Raw genomic sequence first — 18922 nt, forward strand, 5'->3', positions numbered from 1 at the left:
CAGTGTTAGCGGTACTCTAGCGGTTTACTAGCAAATCTCTTATTAACACTTGTTTTAACCCTTTTTAAAAATCGCGGTAAAAAGTGATGTTTTTACTTAAAGTCACCCAGATTCACAAATATTTAAATATTTCTGTTATTTAGGATTTTTTGATAAATAGTACTAATACAATCTGCTAGTTATGCAATAGTATTAGAGTAAGGGGATCATTGATAAAAACACTACGATTTAATCATTATTTTATCATTAAGTATAGATTATAAATAATATATTATTATGTTCATATCAAATTAAAATCTCCCAAGGTATATTTACAACGTTGAAAGAAAGCTTTTGCTCTGGGGTTAGCTTTGCTCGTTTGATTTAAATCGACCTTTAGCAGTTTTTTTAGATGTTAACATTAAACATTCTCATTCGTGATATCGCTCACTGGAATTTAAGTTTAAAATATCCTACAAGTTTAACTACAGATGTTGACGAAAGCTTACGAGATAATATTGTAGTATAGCTGTATAGTCTACCTACCCCTATAGTTAGTCATCGCCTGAATCCCCGAATACCGACTCAGTATCGCTTCCATGGGGACCCCTCACAGAACATAAACCACCGATATCGCTTCGTTCTGAAAGGTTAACATCCACCCGGTTGGAATTCGTATTATTTTGACAGTTCAAGGTTTCCCGCTCCGACGCCATCTTGTTTTCACTGACAGCTGCTTCGTTTTGACAGGTCTCTGACTGCCGCCGTTGGCCGCCATCTTCTACATGCTTCTGGAATGACCTGTTGCTGGATCCGGAGCGCCGTTGTGAACTCTCCCTCATTGACATACGACTGTAATATGAAAATATTATATTACCTTAGTACCTGCACGCTTACGTGGTAGGTCAACACATATTATAGGCCCAGGTTTGGTTCCAGGGAATTCCCTGTCGTTGGTAGCAAGCAGTGCCAACAGAGTAAATTAAAGGGTAGTTTTATACTTACACGGATGCTCGTCGCTTTAACAGTCTTAAGTCCTTCTTCTTACGTCTTTTCAGGAATCCACACTGCGAAATCAAACGTATTGTGCAATATAAGAGCTAACTTAGGTATATAAAAAGTTGTAGGTACATTAACTATTATGTTTGTATTATATTTACCTCGTACAGAATTAAAATAGTTAAACTTAGTATGAGTAACCCCAACAATATTCCAACCAGAATAAACCAAATTGGTATTACAGTCTTTTCCAGCATCAGCAAACACTCGAAGCTGAAATAAATAAATGAAATAGTATCTGAATTATGTACAATATAAAAAAATCAGTAAGCACTTACTTAAATTCGAAAGAGAACTAAAGCTTACCAGCACCGTCTGTCTATTTAATTAGGAAGTTAAATTTAAATATTTATATTATAATGATTAGCCAACTGCTTATTATAATAAGATACAGTTAATATATCACTAGCTGCCAGTTTCTATAACTCTATCTATCCATAACGGTAGTTACATACGATTTTAACATAATAAAACGTAACAATCTGTCAAAATCGTATGAAAGTAACTACCAGTTATGGATAGATAGAGTTATAGAAACTGGCAGTAGGAGAAGCTCCTCCCATACTCCCAGTGACTCATTAAAATATTCTCATGGTGTACAGTCAGCTGCATAAGTAGCTATTATACACTTTTGTACCTTGTCAATCTGAAACCGCCCATCAATTCATTGAAACATTGACGCTTCGTCAGTTTGACAAGGTACAGAAGTGTAAAGATACTTATGCAGCTGACTGTACATTACATACCTATCAGTCTTATTTCCATGATCATTCAGTAACAACACTATATTGGATTTAACAGTTATGTTTCTGGTGCTAAGGACATCTCCTGTAAAAAACACAGCCTAACTATATATCATTATTATAATATGTACAAATTTGTTATCTGTACGGCGATCGTGGTCCAACGATATAAAAGTGACAACACATTAGATATTAGAATAAGATACTTAGGCCCTGTTTCGCAATGTCTGGTTAGTGGCTACCTGTGAGATAACATACATACTGTCACTGTCAAAAAAAAATAACGGAGAGTGACAGCATGTCTTTTATCTTACAGGTAGCCACTAACCAGACATTGTGAAACAGGGCCTTATTAAATATTTCCCTTATGCCGCTTTCCAAGCGTGTAAATTAATGCCAATAACCTTCTTGTCTTGCAAGTGGTCCACACCCTACAGTGGATCGTGTTTGGCTCACCTAACGTGTTCGGAATGACCGTCATAATTACGTCCAAGTTTTTGAATTCATCTTTATCCAGACGACCCAGTGGACATTTGAAGGTCATCGTGACGTGTGTCTCTTCTATTGGATCCATTTGACAAGGCTCGTTATGCTCCTTTGAATACATCTGAAAATAATAATAATATGAACCAGATTTACCCAAATATTCAGAAGTTACTCTCCACAAATTAACTTTGTAATTGTTTTAACATTATAATTTATAATACTTAGGTAAGTTAGTCTTACTTGTATAGCCATAATTTGAAGGAAAGGTTGCTTTTCTAAAGTTACAAGGGTCTGTAAATTATTCCAATGCGTCACTCCTTGGTTTTGTATCTGAAATTAGAACAAAATTTAAAAAAAAAACTATCAAGAAGCTTTCTAAATGTAAAGGTCTTCTTGTTTTTTCACCTGGTCAATTGTACTAACCATGTATTTATGCTCTAGTCTTTTACCCGTGTTATATACTTCGTTGGTATTTAATTTAACTAATACATTGTGTTTCTCTGATGATCTGTAAATACAAAACGAACAATTTTAATTTCCGCAGCTAGAAATCCTTTTTGGTACCAAGAAAACACTGCGTTAACCTAACTTAACTGTAATTTTTATTATTTTTGTGTTTTTTCAGCGTCTTATACAAAATTTTGTACTTTATTTCAGCTGATACTTACCTCTTAAATAATATGTTTTCGACATCGTATTTCAACGAATACATTATACTTCTGCCATCTTGCAAAAGTTTTATATTATTTTGTTCATCGTATACGTGTGTGTGGATCGCTAACCTCGAGTTCGTACTTATCAGTGATGATGCATCCAAGTTTATTTGGATTGTCTGAAATTATTTCAATTATAGGTACTTTATTATAGAGCTTCATCAGTTTTAAGGAGTTAGCTAAGTTTGGCTTAGTTGTAGGCCATGGCTAGTTTGTAATGGGTTAATTACAGGTATAACATTCTTAACCGTTTTATTTTGTAAATATAAACTTGGCCGCAAGACTACATATTTTCTCTTGTTACTCACTCAATAAAAATACACATCTCTTGCTGAAAAAATATATCCCATTTGCACAGAAGACAAAGCAATACTATAGCAGTTAAAACGAGCTTTATCGCGAAGTCAACATTTACGAAGCAATTGGTGTTAAATTCATTTTAAATACGAAAATGGTTGTCGAAACAAGTTCGCGATAGGTGGCACTGTAGTATATAAATAGGTATGTAGCTCACCCTGTTAGCGTTCTTCGGCAGAGTGCCCTGCAGCTCACAGACCAGGGTGGTCCGGTTTCCCTGGCACCCCGCCGTGGTGGAGGATATCCTCATACCCGTCACCTGCACCTCGACACTCGGCTTGTATGCGGTCTCATTCGTGTTGGTCACTTCTATAGAAAGAGTCTCTACGCTCGTTGATCCGACTACGTAAGGATTTCTGAAATAAAATTCAAAATATAGTTAACAGAGGTGAGCTGCCCTTGTCAGCCGTAAATCTGACTGGCTCATCCTTTCAACAATACATACTGAACTTGTGTTTATCACAGATACGGTCAGCTAGACTCGGAGAGCTAACATACCTACATTGTGTAGATGAGATGAACAATGGCCCACGGCGATCTAGGTGAGCCCTAGTGCCCTACAATGGTTGATTTTTTTTACTGAAGATAAAAGTATTCAGCTTCCAGTCTAACTCAGTCACTATATCGCGTCGTGACACTCTCTCACTCTCTTGCATTGAACACCTACAAGTGGGAAGATGTTTTCACGACGACGTGACGTCGTATCGTATTTATACGTGGGAGCCCTTACAGTATGGAGCTGGTTAAAGTGATGGTGATGGCTGGCTTGCACTGTCCAGGCAGCTCGCAGTCCGTGGTGGTCCAGATCTGGCCCTGCTTGATGAGGGGGGCGGCGAGGAGCCCCCGGGAACTGTCGTAGGGCTCCACGCGAGGGTCGTTGACCTGGATCACGTGCATCTTGTACTTTATAGGCTTGGAGTTGTCGCCTTTCTGCAAGGTGTAAAGATTATTTCGTGATAAATAATACCTAAGAATTATTTAAAAACAAGTTATGAAAAATAAGACTTTGATTTTAAGGACACTGTTATTAAAGGTGCAAAATGAAACAAATCTTATTTTAATTAAACGTTACAATTAATGATGATATTCATAAGCTTACCAACGGTTTGATAATTTTGATATCTTTGCAAATCTGCTGTCCTCCCTTGTCTTCAATTAATATTTTAAACGACACATAATTTTGACTTTGGCCATCTATTTTAGCATCAGGGTGTTTTATGTCTACTTTTAGTTCTAGATCTGAAAATTGTATTATCAATTATGCTTCACTATTTTAGGAATCTAAACAACAACTTTATGCAAGCAGCAACTTTATGTATAAACGCAATATTAATGTCGCAGGCATCTGGTTTAATCTCCTGTTTGATTAAACCGCTAGCCCGTTCATTGGATGACGCTACTCAGTTGAATGACTAAAGAACAACTCGTCAAGTGGTTGACTGTAACGTCCAATGTCTTGACTGAACGTTATTCAGCGAAGTCGTTAAATGGGATATAGTATAGCAACTTTGTAATGTCTGGTTAGGATGAACATAACCAGACAAGAGTCAACAAAAAGACTATGTTACAACCTGCGTGAAGTTAGCAGCCTAAAGTTAGCAGCCCTTGAATACCCGACCAAATTAAGATGGTCACTTCAGTCATTGCATACTTTATCAATTAAAACACGTAAAAAGCCCCAAAAACATTGGAATAATAATGCTAGGTATTTATATAAACACTAAAATATGTTCTAAAATAAATAAATTCTAAAAAATACGACGTTTACTTACTGACGCTCTTGTTGGTTAATGGATATTTTGTATGGGGGCACCAAGATGCTATAGACCTGCCCGCATCTCACCTGGTTTATTATGTGTGTTGTGTCATTAGAAAACACTGACAGAAGTTTCATCAACATTGAAACGGGATAGCAGGTGTCCAGGAGCCACTTTCTGACGGATTTTGGGTGAAAAATTTACAATATTTCACGAATAATCAAGTTTGCAGGTGGAACTTGAAGAGATTCAGCTGCAAATGATAGTTCATATGAAAGGTATTATTAATACCTAGAAACGATTTTCAGCAATTTCAGATTAAATGACTTTTGGTGAATATTCAAGGTGAAAACCAAAAAATAAAACTTAGCAGCCCAAGATTAACATTTTGTATGGGGGCACCAAGATGCTGTAGACCTGCCCGCATCTCACCTGGTTTATTATGTGTGTTGTGTCATTAGAAAATACTGACAGAAGTTTCATCAACATTGAAACGGGATAGCAGGTGTCCAGGAGCCACTTTCTGACGGATTTTGGGTGAAAAATTTACAATATTTCACGAATATTCAAGTTTGCAGGTGGAGCCTGAACAGATACAGCGGCAAAGACAGTTCATATGAAAGGTATTATTAATACCTAGAAACGATTTTCAGCAATTTCAGATTAAATGACTTTTGGTGACTCTTCAAGGTGAAAATCAAAAAATAAAACTTAGCAGCCCAAAATTAACATTTTGTATGGGGGCACCAAGATGCTATAGACCTGCCCGCATCTCACCTGGTTTATTATGTGTGCTGTGTCATAAAAAAACACTGACAGAAGTTTCATCAACATTGAAACGGTATAGCAGGTGTCCAGGAGCCACTTTCTGACAGATTTTGGGTGAAAAATTGACAATATTTCACAAATATTCAAGTTTGCAGGTGGAACCTGAAGAGATTCAGCTGCAAATGATAGTTCATATGAAAGGTATTATTAATACCTAGAAACGGTTTTCAGCAATTTCAAATTAAATGACTTTTGGTGAATATTCAAGGTGAAAACCAAAAAATAAAACTTAGCAGCCTAAGATTAACATTTTGTATGGGGGCACCAAGATGCTGTAGACCTGCCCGCATCTCACCTGGTTTATTATGTGTATTGTGTCATTAGAAAATACTGACAGAAGTTTCATCAACATTGAAACGGGATAGCAGGTGTCCAGGAGCCACTTTCTGACGGATTTTGGGTGAAAAATTTACAATATTTCACGAATATTCAAGTTTGCAGGTGGAGCCTGAACAGATACAGCTGCAAATGATAGTTCATATGAAAGGTATTATTAATACCTAGAAATGGTTTTCAGCAATTTCAGATTAAATGACTTTTGGTGAATATTCTAGGTTAAAACCAAAAAATAAAACTTAGCAGCCCAAGATTAACATTTTGTATGGCGGCACCAAGATGCTATAGACCTGCCCGCATCTCACCTGGTATATTATGTGTGTTGTGTCATTAGAAAACACTGACAGAAGTTTCATCAACATTGAAACGGGATAGCAGGTGTCCAGGAGCCACTTTCTGACGGATTTTGGGTGAAAAATTTACAATATTTCACGAATATTCAAGTTTGCAGGCGGAGCCTGAACAGGTTCAGCTGCAAAGACAGTTCATATGAAAGGTATTATTAATACCTAGAAACGATTTTCAGCAATTTCAGATTAAATGACTTTTGGTGACTCTTCAAGGTGAAAATCAAAAAATAAAACTTAGCAGCCCAAAATTAACATTTTGTATGGGGGCACCAAGATGCTATAGACCTGCCCGCATCTCACCTGGTTTATTATGTGTGCTGTGTCATAAAAAAACACTGACAGAAGTTTCATCAACATTGAAACGGTATAGCAGGTGTCCAGGAGCCACTTTCTGACAGATTTTGGGTGAAAAATTGACAATATTTCACGAATATTCAAGTTTGCAGGTGGAACCTGAAGAGATTCAGCTGCAAATGATAGTTCATATGAAAGGTATTATTAATACCTAGAAACGATTTTCAGCAATTTCAGATTAAATGACTTTTGGTGAATATTCAAGGTGAAAACCAAAAAATTAAACTTAGCAGCCCAAGATTAACATTTTGTATGGGGGCACCAAGATGCTATAGACCTGCCCGCATCTCACCTGGTTTATTATGTGTGTTGTGTCATTAGAAAACACTGACAGAAGTTTCATCAACATTGAAACGGGATAGCAGGTGTCCAGGAGCCACTTTCAGACGGATTTTGGGTGAAAAATTTACAATATTTCACGAATATTCAAGTTTGCAGGCGGAGCCTGAACAGGTTCAGCTGCAATTGATAGTTCATATGAAAGGTATTATTAATACCTAGAAACGATTTTCAGCAATTTCAGATTAAATGACTTTTGGTGAATATTCAAGGTTAAAACCAAAAAATAAAACTTAGCAGCCCAAGATTAACATTTTGTATGGCGGCACCAAGATGCTATAGACCTGCCCGCATCTCACCTGGTTTATTATGTGTGTTGTGTCATTAGAAAACACTGACAGAAGTTTCATCAACATTGAAACGGGATAGCAGGTGTCCAGGAGCCACTTTCTGACGGATTTTGGGTGAAAAATTGACAATATTTAACGAATATTCAAGTTTGCAGGTGGAACCTGAAGAGATTCAGCTGCAAATGATAGTTCATATGAAAGGTATTATTTATACCTAGAAACTGTTTTCAGCAATTTCAGATTAAATGACTTTTGGTGAATATTCAAGGTGAAAACCAAAAAATAAAACTTAGCAGCCCAAGATTAACATTTTGTATGGGGGCACCAAGATGCTATAGACCTGCCCGCATCTCACCTGGTTTATTATGTGTGTTGTGTCATAAAAAAACACTGACAGAAGTTTCATCAACATTGAAACGGTATAGCAGGTGTCCAGGAGCCACTTTCTGACAGATTTTGGGTGAAAAATTGACAATATTTCACGAATATTCAAGTTTGCAGGTGGAACCTGAAGAGATTCAGCTGCAAATGATAGTTCATATGAAAGGTATTATTAATACCTAGAAACGGTTTTCAGCAATTTCAGATTAAATGACTTTTGGTGAATATTCAAGGTGAAAACCAAAAAATAAAACTTAGCAGCCCAAGATTAACATTTTGTATGGGGGCACCAAGATGCTATAGACCTGCCCGCATCTCACCTGGTTTATTATGTGTGTTGTGTCATTTGAAAACACTGACAGAAGTTTCATCAACATTGAAACGGTATAGCAGGTGTCCAGGAGCCACTTTCTGACAGATTTTGGGTGAAAAATTGACAATATTTCACGAATATTCAAGTTTGCAGGTGGAACCTGAAAAGATTCAGCTGCAAATGATAGTTCATATGAAAGGTATTATTAATACCTAGAAATGGTTTTCAGCAATTTCAGATTAAATGACTTTTGGTGAATATTCAAGGTGAAAACTGTTTCTAGGTATTAATAATACCTTTCATATGAACTATCATTTGCAGCTGAATCTCTTCAGGTTCCACCTGCAAACTTGAATATTCGTGAAATATTGTCAATTTTTCACCCAAAATCTGTCAGAAAGTGGCTCCTGGACACCTGCTATCCCGTTTCAATGATGATGAAACTTCTGTCAGTGTTTTCTAATGACACAACACACATAATAAACCAGGTGAGATGCGGGCAGGTCTACAGCATCTTGGTGCCCCCATACAAAATGTTAATCTTGGGCTGCTAAGTTTTATTTTTTGGTTTTCACCTTGAATATTCACCAAAAGTCATTTAATCTGAAATTGCTGAAAACTGTTTCTAGGTATTAATAATACCTTTCATATGAACTATCATTTGCAGCTGAATCTCTTCAGGTTCCACCTGCAAACTTGAATATTCGTGAAATATTGTCAATTTTTCACCCAAAATCCGTCAGAAACTTGCTCCTGGACACCTGCTATCCCGTTTCAATGTTGATGAAACTTCTGTCAGTGTTTTCTAATGACACAACACACATAATAAACCAGGTGAGATGCGGGCAGGTCTATAGCATCTTGGTGCCCCCATACAAAATATCCATTAACCAACAAGAGCGTCAGTAAGTAAACGTCGTATTTTTTAGAATTTATTTATTTTAGAACATATTTTAGTGTTTATATAAATACCTAGCATTATTATTCCAATGTTTTGGGGCTTTTTATGTGTTTTAATTGATAAAGTATGCAATGACTGAAGTGACCATCTTAATTTGGTCGGGTATTCAAAGGCTGCTAACTTTAGGCTGCTAACTTCACACACCTTATGTTACAAAGCTCTCATCTCACAAAGTAACTTAACAATAACAATAAACGTACCTTGATATTGTTGTTCATAATTATCCAGTTTCAGCACATTTTTTTTCTTTGAAACTATCCGCCGGCGGTGTAATAATAGGTAAATCCATGTTGTCACACTATTTTAACATTATAACATAAATAACGCACTTCAAAGCTAATTTATTTGCAAAAAATAACAATACAAATGTTTTTTGTGTCAGCTGTTCGCTGTTAGAAGCCATATTTGTTTTATTCACCACCTGACTGATTTTAAGTCCGCTAACTAGTTGGACGTTTTGTGACGCTTGTACAATCAACGTTCGGCCTAGTCATACAACTGAATAGCGTCATCCAATGAACGGGCTAGCGGTTCAATCAAACAGGAGATTAAACCAGATGCCTGCGACATTAATATGAGAACATGTTTTTTAGCCAAGCAGTACACAATCCATATTTAACCCAACATCATAATACATTACATAGACATGTCCTCAAACTTCCTCAGGCACACACTGCTTAGTATTAAAATACATTAAAGCGGAGATACAAATAAAATAATATTAACTTACCTGCTGTAATAGTTCGGGGAATTAACACACGAGTCACATTTATACAAGATTTAAAAACGAAATTGTCTTTATCTACATACTCCTGAAAAAAGGATATTTTTTTTATAAAACACGTCGGTTGATGAATAGTTTTAAATCCTTCTGTGTAAACTTTTAATGATCAAATATGACTATGGCGTATTAACTCTAAGGGTGGGTTGCACCATTTAACTTTAACTATTACAAACGTCAAATCCCTTGACGAGAGACATCAATCTTCAAGAGATTTGACGTTTGTAATAGTTAAAGTTAAATGGTGCAACCCACCCTAAGTACGTACCTTCAAGTCAGGAATAACTTCAATAAGTTGTATACTGAATATAGGAATGTGCTTGTATATCGACACAGAGTTCTCCCCGGGAGATCCAACAACCAGACCTAAAAAGCAAGATTAATTACTGTACCTAAGTATACATAATGTAGCATAAAGAATGTTCAGCTATGAAATTCAGTACTTTTCCTCCCTAGACGAAAGCAAAGATAAGAGCGAAAGATGGTGTTGGATTTTGAAAGTTACATGTATTCAAGTGAATAGTTTCGCAGCACTATTGTTGCAAAAAAACGTTCGGGTTACTTGCTAGGGCGGAATTTTACCTAAATCAGTCTACAGTATTGGAAAGTTACAGGCTCAAGAACTATAATTATTTTTTTTTTTTTAAATATTGCAGATTGGAATGTGTTAGGTTCCAAATGCACAGTACAATTGCCAAACGCACAAGTCTGGTATTCTCGCATAGTCAAAAGGTCTTACCGTGCATCCCGTTGTCTCGCAAGTCTGTCAGAGGCGCCAGGCTGTATCCGAAGTACCCCTGAGTGCCAGTCCCCGCTATTTTCTGTGCGCACTTCGGTACGTAACTACCGTCGAGCTCTGAACCCATGTAGAGGTACACGGCGCCGCGACCCTCGTCTTCGAAAGGGGCCGCAACCACTACCTCTGCAATTAAAGAGTTATAAGTGTAACAAAAACAAAAGGCTGAACTGATTAAAGATTTGTTTTTTGGGTCATAGGTACTTAATCTTACCCCGAGTGTTCTTAGTCATATTTTATCCAAATCGGCTTAGTCTTTCAAAAGCTATGTGATTTAATAGTGTTGAATATCGGGGGTATGTAACGTTGGTTAGGTTAGGTTATATTCTAAAGGATGTTAGCTGAGGCAATGACTGTTAGATTAGTGCGCCGAACGAAGAAATATGTGTTTTAATGATTTATAAATTGAAAGAAGGTCAGGCAGTACTAACTTATATCGGTAGATTTAAGAGTACCTACAGAAGATCTTACCATCTTTCCCGTCTCCATCTAAATCGCCCATGTTGCTGATGGCGAGACCAAAGAAGCCTCCCGATTGAGATCCATATATCGTTTTGCTTCGTTTAAACTAAAAACAGAATAAAACATGTTATTTTCATTTGAAATTAAAATCTTAATGAAGTGGTATGTGATAGGTAAGTACACTTTACTTTATAAGTTACAACACATATTTATAATATTGGAAAAGTTAAGGTTAGAGAAAGTTATTTCCGAATACACTATACCGATTTCGACGGTTATTTTACTATTAAGCTTTAACCCCTTTTTTCCTATTAAGCTTTTTATATCAAAATCTTTTAAGAACTTCTCTAAATAACCCTCCATGGCTAACCAAAAACCCTTACCTTAACAAAATCAGCAGTGACATACACATGCACAGCGCCACTGTTATAACCACCGCCGGCCGCGAGCGCTGCAGCCCCCACGAGCAGGTCAGTGCGGGAGTCTCCGTTCAGCTCCAGCGAACACAGCGCGGCTCCGAACATGCTGCCCACCAGGTCTTCTTGATCTACGAGCACGGCCAGGGGTTTCCGCACGCCGGACTTGTAGAATACCACCTGGGGGGTTAAAGGTTTTAAGTATTATGTAAGGTTGGTTGAGGTCTTTTTCTTATATTGTCTTATACAAGCGCCCGTAGTCAAACTAGTTTCAGTGATGCTTGAAAACATCCGACATTCGGGTTGCCCATTTACGCGACAACTTTCTCAGCACAAGCTTGCTAGTGTTGGGGTCCACCAACCCGCACTAGGCCAGCGGCAGCGTAGTAGCCTAGGCCAAAAACCCATCCTTCTTTGGAAGGAGACCCTTGCCCCAGCAGTGGGGAGGTGAAGATGATGATACAAAGATACTTGCCTTACCAGGACCATCGTAGCCGTATGTCGAACTGATGGCATACACTACGTCAGATGTGTTGGTTGAAAAATAATGCCCGGTTGATACGCTGTATCCTGAAATAAAATATAAATATACATTTTTTATTAACTGTTACGTGCCAGGATTTGAACCCACGGCCACTGAAATGAGAGGACCAGCAGAACATTAGATCATGAGTAAATTATTAATTTGCCCTAATACTTACCGAAATTATATGAAATTTGATCCAAATCTTCATACAAATATGATTTCATTACTTCCGGGATTGCTTGTGTGTCTAATGGGGTTTTATAAATAAGAGCTGTTCCTCTACCTAGAAAAAATAAACAAAAAAATATCATATAGTTGATTTTGTGATTGTCAAGCTCAAGCATAAAACATTTTAATTCGTGCATAAAGTGGTAGCAATTAAATTCTTTGGATCACTTTTATTTGACTATTAAGTATACAGTAAATTATGAACACATAACATTTTTAATGTAGGTACTACTAATATTATGTTATACTATTGTACATTATATTGTAGGTACTCAGTAAATTATTTTACTTTGTTCACTGTGGCTGGGCCCTCCGACAATGGTCGTGTCATCATTTTCATTGACATGGATACTCCATCCCACAGTATCCATCCATTGCTCTGAAAGTACCAAAATATATGATATTAAACTTAATGTAGTAGAAACATAATGTATATTTTGGTAGTCGGTGGCATATTAAGTTTGACGGGGAGGGGTCCGCCGGGCATCTCGTCTGGCGGCGGATTCATCGTGCGGGCGGAAATAATAGGCTCTTCGTGTAGTTCGTATCTCGATTATTCAGATTACAATCAACACTTAATGTAACAATGCAAGATCGCGATGATGCAGACGGATTACTTTTAGAAACGCGGCAAGTTCGATACAGCACACTGTTTCCCGTGTCACGTCCAACTCGTCCAAGCTCAGAATCCAGAATGGCGGCATGGCCCCTTCACTTTTTAAACGTCACGTGACCTCTTACTTTTTAAAATGTTGCCAGGGCTGTATCGACCTTACCCAAGGAAAATCCCTTGACGTTTCTGATTCGATTACGGCGCGTTTACACGCTCAAATCAACATCGATGCGGCGTTTGTCTGCCAACGCTGCGACACGGCCATCATGACATCTCACACGTCCTCGTGTGAGTTATCTGGAAAGAAAGAAAAACAACCGCAGTAACTGAATTTTACTCGGCCAGTCCTGACCTAGTCAGGGAAGAAAGCAGTGGGCTCATGAACTCTGCATTCATCACACTGATGAACTATGAAGCTTTAACTTGAACAGTATCAGACAAAAAGTCATTAAATCTCAAAATTGGATATCAAAGTTCAATTAGTTAGGTACACGTTTCAAAAAGGAAAATTTCAAAACAGCTTAAACCCATTGATGGAACAGTAATAACGTTAAAAATAATCAAAGAATGTATACACAGCTTAAATTAATCATACTCTCATCCAAGACAACCTCTCAGTCTACTACCACTTCCATCTAGTGGTATCAGACAAAACAAATCAATACCTACTCGAAAGTTAATCCACTATCTTTAACTCTGTACTAAACAAAAACACGGATCAGGATCTGATTACCAATGGTCCTTGCTCACTTGTCCGGCCTCCATCAGGTTACCCAAGTACTCATCACGAATGCACACCTCCATCCGGTGTCATTCCAGTGCCTCCATCCGGCACTCACTAACACTTCCATCCAGTGGCATTAAACAATTGAGCAAGACACACCACAGAAACACACAATTCAATCGATTGCTTGATCATTACATAGCATAATCAAAAATAGGGACTCAACTTTCGGGCATTTACCTAATGAGGTCATGGACGCATGTCCAAAACCCTAATGACCTTAGCTTAACAGGACCTCAGGATTTGATCAACCTCAATGTCATAACCTTTTTTTTTAAAGTCAACAGGTCTGGCAACCCGACACATTAACAGTTCCAGGACTCGAACCTCGAAAATAATTCCACAGTACCGGTCACACTAACCTCATCCACGTAATGAAACATCTAGCCTCTAAACTTTGAAACTACAGTCATAGTTTAAACGAAAACAGCTCACCAGATTAATGCAACATCCCAGCAGGCGCGCTCACTACGCATAGATCTTCTCCTTGGCTGCACCGCATCCACTCGCTCCTCCACTGGCAGCATCCTGGTCCTCTCTGCGACGCTTTGGACAGCTGGATGCGAAGTGTCCCTGGCCCTGGCAGTGGAAGCCAGTGACCGCAGTCTTCGCTGTAGATGGAGGCGGTATCCTCTTGAAATTGTCGCTTGGTTGGGAAGGGGAACGCTCTTCTGGTCTCCTCCAACCACGTCTTCTTTGTAGGCAGAATTCGTGCCCTAATTTCTCACAGTAGTTGCACTTTATGGAAACGGAGGCACTGAAGCTGCGAATTTTCTTGCTATCGGGGTAGTCCTCGCTATTAGCTACTTTCCGTTTTAGAAACGAAACAGCCTTGAGCTTTTGCTGAAGCTGGTTGCGCGTAGTCACTTCTTTAGTGAAAGCTAGTCGTTGGACACGTCGGTCAAATCGGGAAACATGTGCCAACACTGTAGCCAAAGCTAGCTGTTCGGTATTCATATTCTTCCAGCGTGACATGATTGCAGTCATCAGCGAGGCAGCATAAGTAGCAAGGCACTCATTTTCTTTAGGTTTACTGTCACTCAAATTAATTAGGAATGAAGCTGTATTTTCTGGGCACTCGTACCTTCGTATGAAAAGCTCCGTGAAGTCACTCCATGTCATCCAGGGGAAAGATACAGTTGACAGCCACGTGGACGCTTGACCTTTCAGAGCGCGGCTCAAGGCCACCATAAGCCGTGCGCCTAGCAGATTCTCGTCGTTGATGCACAGGTCCGCAGTCGACATCCAAGAACGTGCGTCGACATCGGATTTACTGGGATCGTAGTCAGGTAACCTCAGCTCGGACGACGACGACGGCGTTTTCATAGCTCGAACAAGCGTCAGGAAATTCCGATTCTGATGTTCTAGAAGCTGCTGCCATTTCTCGTAGTTCGTGTCGTGGTGTGAAGCACGTGGGGTGGCGTCTTCTGATCCCACATCTGATGACGGGGAGGGGTCCGCCGGGCATCTCGTCTGGCGGCGGATTCATCGTGCGGGCGGAAATAATAGGCTCTTCGTGTAGTTCGTATCTCGATTATTCAGATTACAATCAACACTTAATGTAACAATGCAAGATCGCGATGATGCAGACGGATTACTTTTAGAAACGCGGCAAGTTCGATACAGCACACTGTTTCCCGTGTCACGTCCAACTCGTCCAAGCTCAGAATCCAGAATGGCGGCATGGCCCCTTCACTTTTTAAACGTCACGTGACCTCTTACTTTTTAAAATGTTGCCAGGGCTGTATCGACCTTACCCAAGGAAAATCCCTTGACGTTTCTGATTCGATTACGGCGCGTTTACACGCTCAAATCAACATCGATGCGGCGTTTGTCTGCCAACGCTGCGACAAGTTTAACTATTTCTTTTTAAGTTATCACAAAATGGAAGATGCAAACCAGTATTTCTTTTTTGTTCCACATTCATCCTGTCAGCGTAGTCCATTCTCTTCATGGGGTTCATGACTCCGGTTTGATTCCCGACCAAGCAAAGTCCCACGTTGAGCACAGCTATGGAAGTCAGCTTTCTTATGATAGTCCGGGGAGCGCAGGCCTGCATGGTGGACAATAGAAACCAACGTAATTACCAAATTAAATAAGGATATAAGGTACAGTTCTTTTTTAATTTTAATAAGAAAATGTACCATAATATTAAAATGGGACTTATCTACAATGAAAATACGGTTGTGCACGTTATATGGTTAATAAATAAATACGCAAAACATACATAATATATTCTCTCACGATTGAGCAATCTCATATAAACGATGCATAAAAGTTATAAAAACTTTCATAAGGATTCCATTGACATACATAATCATTGGACCTACCATATAAAAGTTCGACCCAGCTGCAACTGTAGTGCCGAGCCATAAGTCCGGATAAGTACCTTCCTCACCATTGTAAATGTACTTCTGTGATTCTGGAACAAAAATGGCCAGTTCATGCGATTTCAAAGCTCTATACATAATTCGACTATAATATTATAAATTCGACAATGTTTGTTACTAAACGGATTGTCATAAAAATGTATGGAGAAACGGCGTCGGCAAACGCCGACATCATAGTCTTTTCGTGGTTTCCACTCACAAATTCATCAACGAGGTACATAACTCAATAATAAGTTGATACCTGACTCATTTTTGTCAATATTGGTGGTGACCGCGGTGCAAGCTCCACTGGTGACGTCACACAGCAGCACTAGTCCAACGTGATCAGCTCTCGGCGCTGACACTACCAGTCTGGAAAGTTATCAGATACATAGAATATCCGTATTTAGAGTGCCTTATACCTGTATCTTTAATCAAAGATCTGTATATATAGGTCAAAGACATGACAGTATACCGGGTTTTAAGATGAATGCGTTTGAGCGCGAAATGGGGGTTAGTACTAGTCTAACCAAGCACGTTTCGAAGAAAAAAAGCATCAGAATATCGAAATTTTATGATATGATGTCATATACCCAAATAAAAACAACAAAAAGGGCATACATATACGCGTGTTTTGAAACTATACAAGGCCAGAACGCAGAGGCTGGGACTGCTCGCGTATATTTTCAAATTGAAATGGTGCCATGATTTACTTGAAAGTATACAAGGCCATTACGCACTAATCGCGTATATTTTCAAGTAAGTTGGGCCAAAATTATGGCTTGAAAATATACTGCAGCAGTTACCACTGCGTACTAATCGTGTATATTTTCAAGTGCCAAGCGGCAATGCGAGCCCTTGAAACTATACATGATTAGTTACCAGGTAGCCCTTTTGAATTGTTGCTCTCTCTTTCTTTCATGCGAAATAGTAATAAATCTATTGCTTTCTAAACATTGCATCATCATTCCGCACTTGGCATTGTTTTCGTAACGTGTTTTTTGTTTACATCATACAGTTAAAAAGTAAATTGATTTAAATTATACTGTAGAACTGTTTTAAATACTAAAAGAGAAGAGGGTGTAGAACAATTCATAAAAGACAATTACGGTGAATTCAAAACTTGATAATTATAGGTCTGTAATACCTACTACAATCACGAGCAATAAATAAGTCCAAGTAGCAAAAAGTCAACACCAAATTACCCCAATTTTTTAAAACATTTAATTTAGAATTTGATCAAAATGAACGTTTTTAGTTGGTTATAATAATATTTTGATGCGCTCTTAAATGTACTTTAATATTGCCGACGGCTTCATTAAGCTAGTCTTTTCCGTTCAGGAGCTATCGTCACTGGAACTTTTTCATTGCTCGTGAGTGTAGTAGGTATTACTATTAATTCATATAAATAATAAGATATAAGTATTCTTACTTGCAAGTATGATTGCTATAAATATCAATTTATCAATCAAATTAGAGCTTGTTCATCTATATTTATTAACATTCTATAAGTATGACAGGCAGAACAAGTAAATTATAGTCATGTAAATTTATCGAAATAGTTAAGTAAATCAGAATCAGCATGTAGGTACAAATTATATGCTACAAGTACGCGAATCAAGCAATGTGCGTAATAGCAATGTATATTTTCAAGAACGATTCAGTAATTCCCAACTTGAAAGTATACGCGATTAGTACGCACAAATCGTGTATATTTTCAAGTCAAATAATATTTTTTTTCACTTGAAACTATACAGTGCTAGTACACTATGGGTGCGTTCTGGCCTTGTATAGTTTCAAAACACGCTACATATACTCATATTGAATTATAATACTTACATGTACTTATTTTCATTTCAAATTTCAAGTCAAATCATACCTAAATGAAAGTTTGTAACTTACTTGGCATCCATCTGTTGAAAAGCGACACTGAATCCAAACAGCGATTCATTCCTGAGGCCCGACGGAGCCAGTATCTTCGTCACATTTTCGTGATAAAATGCCAGATTGGGTATAGTGCAGATTCCCAATACTAATAATATAACTAAAAAGTCAAATTCATTAAGTGCAACATATATAAATAAAGTCGGCACAGAGCGATAGCATGCTGTATGAAAAATTATAAATATCTTTAAAAAAAACGTCGGCAAATCTATATTCGGTCGTTCTGCAATTTTATCCAGAAGCGTAATTAATCCCTCAGTGATAAATCTATTAATATTACTTATAGTATGAAGTAAGAAATTACTATTTTACATATTCTTAGATAGATAGAATATTCTTTAACTTACAAAACTTAAATACTAACAAATATGTACAAAAATGGCGGTCTTATCGCTTAAAGCGATTTTTTCAAGACAACCTGAGGGTGGAAGGATATTTTCTTACTTTTCATGATTTATTAACTTTTCCTCTCAGATACACTTTCAGGTTAGTATTCACTGCACATCATTAATCGAGTTTTCAAAATTACCACTAACACCAAAATTAAATTAAATTTAGTTAATATTCTGTTTGTTGCTTACATACACTCAGATATGAAACTAAACATGCAATCGTTTAGTCAAGGCATCCTCATATTTTTCCTGTTGATAAAAATATAAAACAATCCAGAATTCCTGTTACATAAATTGAGTAGTTACTTATTGGTGGATTTAGTAACGGTTGTTATATTTTAATTTAATTTTTTTTGTAAACGGTT

General features: G+C 37.8%; 1 protein-coding gene across 1 annotated transcript; it reads right to left on the reverse strand.

Moving 5' to 3' along the window:
* Window positions 1–283: 283 nt before the first annotated feature.
* On the reverse strand, window positions 284–18765 carry LOC105383714 (integrin alpha-PS3-like). Its single transcript, XM_048623768.1, has 24 exons — window positions 18610–18765; window positions 18124–18265; window positions 16484–16593; window positions 16183–16274; window positions 15752–15905; window positions 12745–12834; window positions 12403–12510; window positions 12177–12271; window positions 11669–11881; window positions 11295–11391; window positions 10767–10949; window positions 10296–10393; window positions 9977–10058; window positions 4437–4576; window positions 4068–4267; window positions 3495–3693; window positions 2936–3099; window positions 2691–2775; window positions 2508–2597; window positions 2238–2388; window positions 1785–1866; window positions 1140–1251; window positions 985–1046; window positions 284–831 (listed from the first exon to the last, which is right to left on the reverse strand). Exons 1-24 carry the CDS (start codon window positions 18614–18616, stop codon window positions 534–536), a joined length of 3054 nt encoding a protein of 1017 aa, XP_048479725.1. The 5' UTR covers window positions 18617–18765; the 3' UTR covers window positions 284–533.
* Between the last annotated feature and the right edge of the window lie 157 nt (window positions 18766–18922).

Source organism: Plutella xylostella, chromosome 10, assembly GCF_932276165.1.
Source record: "Plutella xylostella chromosome 10, ilPluXylo3.1, whole genome shotgun sequence".
Taxonomy (NCBI): Eukaryota; Metazoa; Arthropoda; class Insecta; order Lepidoptera; family Plutellidae; genus Plutella; species Plutella xylostella.

Bases quoted from the DNA above. Each gene is read 5' to 3' on its own strand.
- LOC105383714 (XM_048623768.1), bottom strand. The intron at 11,392-11,668 runs GTAAGGGTTTTT...TTCTGTTTTTAG, and splicing joins TCACTGCTGATTTTGTTAAG to TTTAAACGAAGCAAAACGAT. The intron at 2,598-2,690 runs GTTAGTACAATT...TTCTAATTTCAG, and splicing joins GACTAGAGCATAAATACATG to ATACAAAACCAAGGAGTGAC.